At 42.0% G+C, this 11,735-nt stretch overlaps 1 protein-coding gene across 3 annotated transcripts in view; it reads right to left on the bottom strand.

Annotated features, from left to right (window-relative positions):
• Positions 1 to 10,649: 10,649 nt before the first annotated feature.
• Positions 10,650 to 11,735, bottom strand: part of CRCP (CGRP receptor component) — a 38,163-nt gene continuing 37,077 nt past the window's right edge. For all 3 annotated transcript variants that reach the window (XM_050929548.1, XM_050929546.1, XM_050929547.1), the window contains one exon: positions 10,650 to 11,469. In XM_050929548.1, the coding sequence (XP_050785505.1) occupies positions 11,323 to 11,469 (147 nt within the window). In that variant the 3' untranslated portion in view covers positions 10,650 to 11,322. The remainder of the gene's footprint in view (positions 11,470 to 11,735) is intronic.

Here is an 11,735-nt window from a genome sequence, read left to right as displayed (position 1 = left end):
GGTGGGGAGGGGGCTTCAGTGAGGCCTGGAGGACAACTGCCCCCACCAGTCAGAATCAGGGCAGTTACCACCATTCTGGGTAGCATCCTCACCAGAGAGGCCAAGGAGATTCTTACCCATAGACATGGCCCCTCCCTGTCAGAGCTGAAGCACATCAGAGAAGACTGCAGCTATGGCACTTTGGCCTCCAGGGCTTTCAATCCAGCACTTGTCACCAGCAGGAGAATTAAAACAAAGCTTAATTAAAAACAGAATATTTGATGCCCGGAGGAGAACGGAGATGTCTTGTAGTCAGGTGGAGTCACACCTACTGGGGTGAACGTAAAAACGGCAGCTCAGCACCACTATGCTAGACGGGAAGAGGATAATTATCTTTAAGAGGCTTCGTTACAGCCAAAGGAAAAACAGAATCTTAAACTATGTTCCTGAGCGCCCATCTTCTTGTGTCCCTCTACAGCAGGGCTTGTCTCTGAACTTCTTCCCAAGGCTGAATCTGGCACAGGCTGTGTGTCAAGAGTGAGTTTAAGAGAACGTTCTTAATTCCCAGACCCCAGTCACCGCATGTAGGTCAGCATTACAAAAGATTAGTGTCCTGTACATGACAGGCGTCAGTAGCCACCAACTCCATGACTTCTGTTACACTGGGGCGCTGGCTATCTATGGGATTGCTTGTGTGTGTCAGCTGGAGTCTGCTCTGTGGCTATTTTCAAAGCTCAGTAAGGCTTTGCTATTGATCCTTTTGGGTTTCCCATTTTCCTTTCAGATGGTTTCCCTCCCACCCCACCCCTTGGCTGGTTCCTTGGCCACTTTTGTTTCAAATTATAATCTTAAAACTTTTACGTCATCTCACACACCGTTGAAGGTCACTTTATAAATCAGTAAAATTAATACAATAAAGATTCTTAATAGGTAAGGAAATTAATTAAACCAATATGTTTTGACAGATTCTATTGCTTGTGGCCTGCAAGGACTTAAAGGTTTAATAATGATGTCTTCTAAGTGCACTGAACATTTAACCAAAGCGACTTGGCTGAAGCTCCGTTAGTTCAGTTAATTCTTGTAGTCTGAAATCTTTCTGCAGTAACAGAATATTTTCTTTCGTGAGGTTTACCGCCATCCCAGCCAAAATCAGATTGTCATTGACTCGCTGTGGGATCCTGGGTAAATCACCAATGCCAGGCCTCCGTTTCACCATCTTTAAAATGGGGATGATGACACTTACCTGCCTTATAGGAGTGTTGAAATGGTTAATTAAGGCTTGTAAAGAGCTCTGGCTTCCTTTGAAGAAAGAGGCTACGTACGTGCAAAGTATTCTTACTAGTACAAGAGGGCTGTGTTATGATATCGCGTGGCTAAACTGTCACTCCAGATTAAAAAACAATACTGTTCCAGAGAAACTCAAAGGTGCTGTCTTCTCAGCCACACCCCTTCCCCTCCTGCAACTTCAGACCTGCAATACCCCTATTTTCAGAGGGTAACATCCACGTGTATCTATCCTGGGCAATCAGGGAATATATATATACACTTGATTGGGTCTGGAAGGCAAACACAGAAGCTTAATGCTTCAAATCTGAGGTTTGGTAATGTATAATAACTGTACTAATATTGACACCACTTAACTCTCACTTGGCTGCTTTCCAAAGTGCTTTGCAAATAATTAATAATGAATTAATCCTCCAGTTAGTAAATCCCGTAACATTAATTAAATCAATCTGCACTGTGCAGAGCAGTCACCAATCTCCCGGGGAACATGCAGGCTTGGGAGCATTAGCTGCCCGATGAAAGGTTACATTTAGGGTCTGGATGACATGAAAGCCACTAGCTGTGGTTCACGCTCCCACATGGGAGCAAAGCTGTCTGGCTTCCATCAGCACCTTGTTAATAACAATCACTGCAATCTTAAACAGGGACACGGCAGAAGCAGCAGCAGCACCTCTCTCTCTCTTGCATTTTTCCTCCCAGTTCCTCCACCCACCACTCCAAACTGGCTTTGAAGGACCCAATGGGGGGAAAACAGTAGCAGAAAGCTCTCAGCAGCCCTTCCAAACATTGGCAGCAAGACACTGCAGACCTTCTTGGACAGTAGTAAGACTAGTAGCAAGTTACAGGGAATAATTACATCCAAGCCTTTCCACAGAGCTTCAGGTACCAGCTTCCTTCACTTCACAGACTGGTCCCTGCTCGATGCCAGTTTCCTAGCTGTCTCCAGCTACCCAAAAACCTTGAGAAACTTCCACCTTCCGATCTCTGCTATGTCACCAAAAGCCTCTCATATTAGTTCTAGGATTCTACCAGACCACTGGTTTAAGGAGCAAAAATGCCAATCTTTTGTCCTCCCAGAGCTCTAATCCAGCCTACCTCGAGATACTGAATTTTGGTGTCACCAGACAAGCAAAACATCTGCTTGAATTAGAAACTGCAGCACCAGAATCCCACTCCTCTTGAACTTCCCTAGATGGATGGATCCACTCAGCTGGTGGAAGCACCATAGCTCACTGAGATCACCAGCTGAGGAGCTGCACACAGGTTTTTATGGCCAGAAAGGGCCTGCAATGATCTTCTAGACTGATATCTTGCATAACACAGGCCACAGAGCTCCACCCAGCAATCCTTGCAGTGGAGGAACTTGATCTTCCCTGCTGTTTAAGTGAATATTATCAAGTCCAATAGCTTGTGATGGTCACCCAATAATTTTGTGGAAGTTCCAGTTTGGCTCTGTACCCAAACTCCACGGCTCGGGCCCATCTTGAATTTAAAAGGTTTGGATCCTGTAACTAAACGTTATTTTACCACACAGTTCAGTTGTGCGCTCTCTCTGTTACAAATGATTTAAATGACTGCCAGCATGGGGAAAACATGCCTGTATCGGGAGGTAATTCCCAGCAACACAAATGCCAAGGCTGATAACGACTGGTGCTTAACTTTCCAATAACTTTAACATCAAATTTCTTGTAACGAACTCTCTCCTCAGAGACCAACAAAACACACATAATCTCGTCAATAGTATTAACAGGACATTAGCATCTTGGTTTTTTGTTTAGATTGAGAGCCATTTGGGGCTTGCATATGCTGGATTTTTAGCCACCAGCAGAGGCAAAAATGCCAGTATAGACAAGGCTGCCAAATGACCACACCGTTTTCACCCCAATCCCAAAACAACATGAAAAATCAAACACTTCAATAAAGCCACAGCATCGTTGGGAGTCAGTTTTATTGTTAAAAAATTAATTCAGCCATCAGGACACACAACTGTCTAAAATGAGTGGCTGTGCAGTCTCCCGGCTGATAACCTTCCCCTTCCTGGCACCGTCCCTTTAACAATCTTGATTCTTTGCATTTACACAGAACTCAAAGTGCATTAGAAAGAAGATAAATGGTATGAATGCCATTGTACAGATGGGGAAACTGAGACCAAGAGAGAAGTGACTTACCCAAAGGTCACTTAGCAGGTCTGTGTCAGAGCTGATACTAGAATTCAGGTCTCCTGACACGCAGTCTCTTGCTCTAACCACTAAACAACACTATCGTTCTATGATTAATTATCTTCACTAGCTGTGTCATGTCTAACACTTGATGGCAAACTCTGGGACAGTGGTTGTGTCTTCCTGTTTGTTCTGAGACATAATTAGTGCTTCTTTGGGTGCTGTAACAATTAATAATAGTTTTAAATACAATTCCAACATGAAGTAACATTCATTTCCAAACACATTGGTTCAACTTCTTGTCATCTTGCCTTACGAGCAAAGCATCAGCTGATATACCACATGCTGCTACTATGATCATCACCCATTATTAGGAATCAATCAGTCTTAGGGTGACCAGACAGCAAGTGTGAAAAATCGGGACGCGGGTGGGTAATAGGACAAAGCCCCGAATACAAGGACTGTGTGTATAAAATCAGGACATCTGGGCAGCTGTCACACTAATCAGTCTCTCCATCACTGCAATCTCATTCTACCACTGCCCTCTACTGGAGGAACTAAAACTGCTAATAAGTAATGGAAACGAGATTTGGAGGTCTGTACTTTTGGAGTAGGAGGATCTGAGGATTCCCCCCACTATAAAGTTCCCAGGAGCCATGATGTATATATACTTGCTCAGTTGTTGAAAGAAGGTTTTCCCAGCAGTGCTCGGTAGGCCAGGGATACTCAAGAGGGGGTTGCCTGCCGTTGTCGGAGGAGTTGTGAATTTGTTCCCATTGCCAGTGTCTGATGAAATGGATTCACTCAGCCACTTGCCTGCAACCATTCCATCTGTCCATTTCAGATACCAGCAACAGCACACAGAGAAAGCCACTATTTCAATGCTGCACACATTGAAGCACCCTGGAACCATGAGGACCTGGTACAAACTTACATGTAGCAAGATTTGGGATGACAGTCAGAAAAGGGCTGAGAATCTCTGCTTTAGGTGAGCATACCACCCTAGCACTTCCCCTCAATACCACCACCTCCCTCTGCTGAAACACTATGGCCAAAAGTATCAAACAGCTTGGGTGTAGGATACGATTTACACAATTTGGAATAAGGGTTATTCCTTCTATAGCACCTTTCACTGCAGGATCCCATAGCACTTACAACTAATTAAGCCCAATGACTTCTTATATTTATTTTACAGAAGGAAAACAGTGGAGTAGGGAGATTGAGAGACATGTCCCACGTTGCAGAGACTCAGTGACAGATCCAGAAACAAAACCTCAATTCCTATTCCCAGTGAGTCACCTGCTTTAACCATTAGGGAACACTACTTGCTCCTAAAAGGGAAAATAATTACACGTTATAACTGGATCCATTGGGGGCACGTGGCTGTATCAACAGTTCTGCAAACAGCACTGAAACGACAACAGTCTGCAGTTAAATCAATTCTTAAAAAGCACGTGTTTAAATACAAGTTTGCATGTTTCATTTGTATAATGTGAAACTGGGCTACAGTATGTGCTGTTCTTAGAGCTGGCATGACAGAGAGATTAGACAATAGAGAGAGAGAGAACGCAGTCATAGAAAATGCAACACAGAATAAACGCGAGTGTTTTCAAAACCAGTATCTAGATTATATCTAGTCATGAATGGGGCTTAGTTTAACTCACTAAACTAAGATTCCAACCTTGCTCCCATTGACGCCAATGGACTAGGCCCAACCAATGTAAACGGCCAAACTGTTCTAGACTCTGGGCCAAGTTAAAGTTGGCAGAGTGATAGCAGGGATGAATCCAGCCCACTGAATGGAATAAAAAACATGAGTGCAAGTCTGTGATCATATTGCAGTAAAATGGTAACTCATAGGTCAACCAAGTCTGTGTCTTGCTCTTGGCATCTCATACAAGCCTCCTCTGGAAGAGAAACTATTATCAAAGATGCAAAGCCCGCAAACTTTATCACAGGACAGCTTCAACACACCTGCAGTGATTTCAGGCTGCAGTTACTGATGTGACAGATGACACAAAGCAAGATTCTGCTGCACCCCAGCTTCAATGTCCTTCATGTAGAAAAAGATTTTCCATTGGATTCCTGCTAATAATAATACAATTATTTGTTTCCTGGCTATTTGTATTATGATAGTCTCTAGAGCACCCAGCTGAGATTGTTGAGGCCTGTTGTGCAAGGCTCTGTACAAACAAAAAGAAAAGGATCATCCCCAAAAGCTTAAATAGTCTAAATTGACAACACAGATAAAGGGTGGAAAGGGAAACAGGCACAGAGGGGTGAAGTGATTTGCCCAAGATCACACAGCAGGTCAGGAATTAGAACCCAAGTCTTCTGTGGCCTATTCAATGCCTTATCTATTAGTCCATGCTGCCATTCAACTCCTGACTGGAATGCAAAACATCTTTCAACCTCTGGGTCAAAGAGTTGTAAGAGAAGATATTGTGCACATATGGGGGAGGGGAAGCAACACAGACATTGACTAAACACCAACCTTATTTCAGTCCTTCCCGTCTCACATATCAGTGTTGTGACGAATGCACAGCTCAGCCTTTGGATGGGCACCAACATGTAAATGAACCAGGTTGTTTTTCCTCATACTATCCCTCAGAACATAAACTATGCAAGTTACAAGGCTAGCAGAACTCATGTGCAGCACACATACTAAGGTCTGTGACCAGTCAACTGGTTTCTGGTTTTATTCTTCTATTTTAAAATCCCAAAATGCAAGAGGATTTTTGACAGTTAAATCATAAACTCTCCAAGAGAGAGGTTTCTATAGCCTAAGTGCTGTCACAACCAGAGCTTTCAATCTTCCCGGGCCCACTTGTGAGATAAAGAACAGAAATGAGGACTAGTGCATAAAAAACATTGCAGGGGGAGAAGCTAGAAACGATATGGGATGTGCTTCTTCAGTACGGATACAGTTTCCTATACCCTCAAGATTAAGGACCACATTTTTCAGAACTCCTCATACAATTGTGTCCTTTGCATATACGTGCACATAGCTAGCTAGACATCTGAGCACACAATTACCAGTTTGTACATTCAAGCAGTCATTGTGTACACAAAACTAACCACACAATTCTGAAAATCTGTCCGTCAGTGTTTTTAGCGGCAACTTATTGTAACAAGGAGCATGTCAGAGACACATTTACCTCCCTCTCACAAAAATCTGGCAATCTCAGAGATATTGTATTAAGAATCAGGAAGAGATAAAACACATCTTAGTAGCAGAGTGATGGCCTGGATGTCCTAATAATATTTCTACCTCTAACTTCTATGATGCTGTGTAGACATATCTAGAGACTAAGTGCATCCTTGCTATTGTTCACTTTAGTCCTCAAGCTTGTACATTACAGCAACTCAGCTTTTCTACTATCAAGCAATTTTTACTATTTACATATGATTTAACAAGTTTATTATTTATTATGTGTATTACCATAGCGACTAGGACCTCATTATGCTAAGTGCTGTACAAATACAGAACAAACCGGGATCCGTGTGCCAACGAGTTTACAATCCAAGTGTGAGGGTGTGATGGGGTGGACTAGGCCCAAAGGCCCCCTGCTGGAGGCCTCAGGGTTCTGCCACACCCATCCCAGGAAAGGAGAAGTGGAGAGGCCCTCCAAGCGGGCTACAGTGGGTGCAGAGGAAGCAGCCAATCAGGGCCCAGGAGGGCCATATAAAAGAATCTGCACACCCGAGCAGTAGTTAGTTGCTGCATGGAGCAGAAGAACTGGCTGCCGGCCTGGCTTCCTGGAAGAGAAGCAGGACTACAGACAGCCTTCTGGCAGGGACTGGGGGAGCAAGAGGCTCCTGGATGGTTGCTAGGGACTGAGTAAGAAGTGAGCCTGTGGAGGGCTACAGAAAGAAAAGTGTTTCCAGGTAAGAAGCCCTGGGAATACAGCCCCATACCAGGGCTGACTACTTGAAGGAGCGTTAGAGAGAGACAGGCCCTGTGGACTGTATACCGCAGAAGGGGTTTATGCTGGATAACGTGCAGACAGTGTGACTCAGCCCAAAGGCTGAGTCACTGAAAACCCAACTGAGAACCACTGAAAGGGGTCTCCAGACTTAAAGTACACAGACATACCCTATCAGAAGGGGGCACTCATGAGGGGTGGGCACCAACGCTGTTACAGAGACAAAACACAGATGTGGGTATTCAAGGAAACAATGACAGTATTGGGCAGCATGACAGGCAGCGATCTCAAGAAAGCAGTTATCTACCCATTAAGTTTTTTGTAGGCATCATGGCAAAGAACAGTTTTGAGGAGGGTTTGGAAGGAAGATAATGCTAGTTTTTGGGGATCTTTAGATGGGGTTGCTCCCAAGCATCAGGAGCAGCAGAAGAGAAAGCACAAAAGGTGTTGTTTTTTTTTTGAAAATTTAACAAGTGGGTGGTAGCAGGCATCACAGGCAGCAAAGGTCAACATCTCAATAGCAAATGAGAGATGCATATGTAGGGTGGAAGGTGGGGGAAAAGCAGCTTACATTGGATCCAATGAGAAGGGAGAGCCAGTAAAGAGAAACATGGAGAGGGGTGACATGATCAAAGCACTTGGCTAGAAAAAATGATATTTGCAGCAGCATTCTGAATCGACATTTAGTAGCACTTGGATGGGTCAGTTTGGAAGGTAAATTATCTATAGAGCCATAAATGTATTACCTGAGACACCGTATTACTTGATATCTGAGTTTATGTAGAAACATAAAAATCTCAGAACACACTTAATACAAGATCACTGTCATTTTTGATTCCACTTTTTCCTCTAGCCCCTCTCCTAAAGCTCTTGTCCATGGCCTTGCTCATTTTTCACTTTGATACTGCAAGTCTCTGGCCCCGCCTATCTCCAGTCTGTCCAGAACACTCTAGACCACAGTTAACTTCATCTCCTCACAATTTGAATCCCTTCACTAGCCTACTGTCTTTCACAGCAACAATGTCAAACACGTCCTCACCTTCGAGACACTACATAACCTTACAGCCTACTCCTCTACTTTAATTTCCTTTTACTCTTCTCCCAAGTTCTCCCTTTGCTATCCCTTTCATCACTTCACTCTCTTGTTTTCATGCCTTTTTTTGTGCTGTCCCCTCTGCTTGGAAACATCTACCAAATTCATCTCTATTAAGTGCTCCCTCTCTTTTCTTTCTTCAAAATCCTCCTCTTTCAGAAGTCCTACTTTATTTTCTGCAGCAATATTTCCTCCACACCCTCCTTTACCTAAACTTCTGTGATGTTTCATCTGGTCTCTCAGGCCGATTCAGCAAGGTACTTAAGCATGTGGCTAACTTTTAAAATGTGGGTAGTCTCATTAAAGTCAATAGGATTATAAAAATGCTTAGAGTTAAGCAAATGTTTAAGTACTTTGCTGAATCAGGGCCTCAGAGGGTAAGTTCTTTGGGGCAGGGAATGTGTATTGCTCTCTGTTTTATAACCCAGCATGCACTTACAGTACTAGATAACAGATTAGCAGTAAAAAAAAAAGTGGCCTTAGATACTAATCAGCTCTTTCATGTAACGTACAGCGCACCAGACGATATCACCTCACACATGAGGTAATATTTGTTTTCCATAAACCATTTCTGAGTCTCAGGATCATGGCTTCCAAGTAAGCAATTGGAGTGCAAATAAGCATGAAGCAAGAGCCGTTATAGTTCCAGAATCCACCGCCTGTATTTGTGCATCCAGAAAATATAGGCAGCAGGTTAAAACAAAATTCCTTAATGCAATGCAGATGTTGAAACCCTATATAATCTTTCACAGAATATCATTCGGCAAAATACTTCCAAGAAAATGATCATTTTTGTGTCTTCATTGAGATAAGTAGTCTATTGTTGTATTTGTACAAAAGTACATATTTTTATTCCTCTGGAAGTGATTTATTGTTAAATACTTTAAATAATGTAGTAAAAGGGCAGTTTACTAGAAATCCCAATAATACATTTTCAACTTTCAACATAAAACCACACTGACGCTGGCACAGATATATTATGATGATAAATCAACAATTCCCAAGGTGGAATAACCAGCGTAAGAAAGCGGTTAAAATACTCACTTGTATCTTAAAGGGACTTGTGATTTTGCTTCTGGTTTGCTCTGTTAGTTTTATAATGACATTTCATGAGCTCGCTTTTAGAAAATACAATAAATTCTAATAGACATGGCCCAATCCTGCAGCTGTCGAGCACCAGTAATGACCCATAAGAGCCACATAGTTCAATTTTAAAACAAATTTAAAAATGTACCTTTCAGTAGTCTTATAGTCCATTAACTATTTTGAAGGGCTTCTCCTCCACCCTCTACTATGAATATTTTCATGTATTTAGCAAAAAAACCCTGTGAACCTTCCAACACCATAATCACTACACCTTGTGCTAAAACACGCCTTGGCTTTATAGCCTTAGAATTTATTAACCTGACATACAGTTATTTACTTCCAAAAGATATTAGTACTTATAATTTCTATAAGTGCCTCAAAGCATCTTACAAATATTAATGCACTGAGCATTACAACACTCCTGTGAAGCAGGTGTTACCGTTCTACTTTACATAAGGGAAAACTGAGGCAGAGCAATAGTAAATTATTTGCCCAATGTCACAAAGGAAGGCTGTGACAGAGCTGGAAACAGACATCAGATATTCTGACTCCCATTGCGATCAACCACGAAATTCCTAGGAGTTTTTTCAAACTTTTTATTTTGGCTTTTAACACATTATAATGATTGGTACATTTTTTGTTTGCAGCCCTATCATAAGAAGAAACAGTGTGGCCTGTACCATACGTATACGATTTGTGATTTAACGATCTCTAACACTTTCAACAGTAAGTACTTGATCCTGTAGTCTGTGGTCAGACAAAACTCTATTGAGTTCAGTGGAAGTTTTGCTTCAGCAAGGACTGAGCCTCACTGAACTTCTGAAAACAAAATTAGGGAAATTCATAGTTAAGGCTCTCGGGTCGTCATTAACTCACCCAGTAGTGTCATGACAGCACAGCTCATGTGGACTGTGCAATCTTCTACATGTAACACCTAGACAACAGCTGATTGAAAGAAAAAAAAAAGCAGCCTTATACTTCTAAATTGTTTTTTGTTTGCATTACTGAGAACCCTAACTTTATGGGCCAGATCCTCGACTGGTCTGAATCAGCATAGCTCTCTTGTCTTTGATGGGATTCTGTCCATTTACATCAGCTGAGGATCTGGCCCTATATTTAAAATAAGCATAGGGTCATATCAGAGGTGTCCTTGAGACTAGTTACCATAGCAACACAGCCTTTACATTCCTTCCACTTTCAAGGTACAATCCTAAAGATATTAGTAGTTATAAGGATCTATTACCACTGATCTTATATGGATATTAAACAATTTTTAACTTAATTCTAACTGTGTATCGATACCCTGAAATGGCTTCTTTCACACAGAACGGACACTGTATTGTAAACTGCACTCTGGAAAACAGTTGAGTAATTCAAAAACATATTAAATCAATTATAATTATAGTGTATTGCTATGATAATTAGAACATTGCCAGCTGGATATAACCCTACTCAGAAAAGAACAGCTGTTACATGGGTAATGGAAAAAAAGAATATTCAAGCATAAGGTTTATTTTCACTATGTCACAAACTGCTGTGTTATGAAGCCAGTTACTATCTTTCTCGCATCTCACAAAAGGCTGACATGAGAGGTCTCCTTTGATTTATGTTTCTTATAAACAGCTGTTGCTCTCATGATTTATACAATAAAACATTAACATACTGTACAGTGACGTCACACAAGATTAAGCCGTGGGTGAAAAATCCCAGACATGGTCTTTGCAATCAAAACGTTTAGCTGGTTCTTTTCTCATTAAGCTTTTGATTATGTTGCCAACTTAGGTTCAGATGCTGTCTATTCTGGGTCACCTTCTTCTTCAGCTGCCATTGTCGCCTGTCTCTGCAGCTCTTCCTCTGGATTCCCTGGAAGAATGCTGGAGACTGTCTGAAGAAGTGACTCAATCTGCTCTTCTGTTAGTCTTTCTTCACTTTCCTCTACCATCTGCAAATCCAAAACAACCTACTGTCATTGTAAAATCCACACTTCCTCCCTCAACTCCAGAGGCAAGATTTACCCAGTTAGGAGGTGCTGCATTAGCTGGACATTACACATTGTCTGAGCTCATTATGCAAACTTTTGCTTGTAAAAAATTGAATCCTAATGATAAAAATGTACTGCGGAATGATAGTTGCTCTACAGTTGATGGGAACTAGCTCTCCACTATAAGCCAGATTTGTCAGACCTCATCTTCTCCAAAAAGAAACTTA

This window comes from Gopherus flavomarginatus, chromosome 19, assembly GCF_025201925.1.
Source record: "Gopherus flavomarginatus isolate rGopFla2 chromosome 19, rGopFla2.mat.asm, whole genome shotgun sequence".
In the NCBI taxonomy this organism is placed as follows: Eukaryota; Metazoa; Chordata; order Testudines; family Testudinidae; genus Gopherus; species Gopherus flavomarginatus.
The sequence above is the reverse complement of the archived record's forward strand: the minus strand, read 5'-3'. Positions and strand labels throughout refer to the sequence as shown.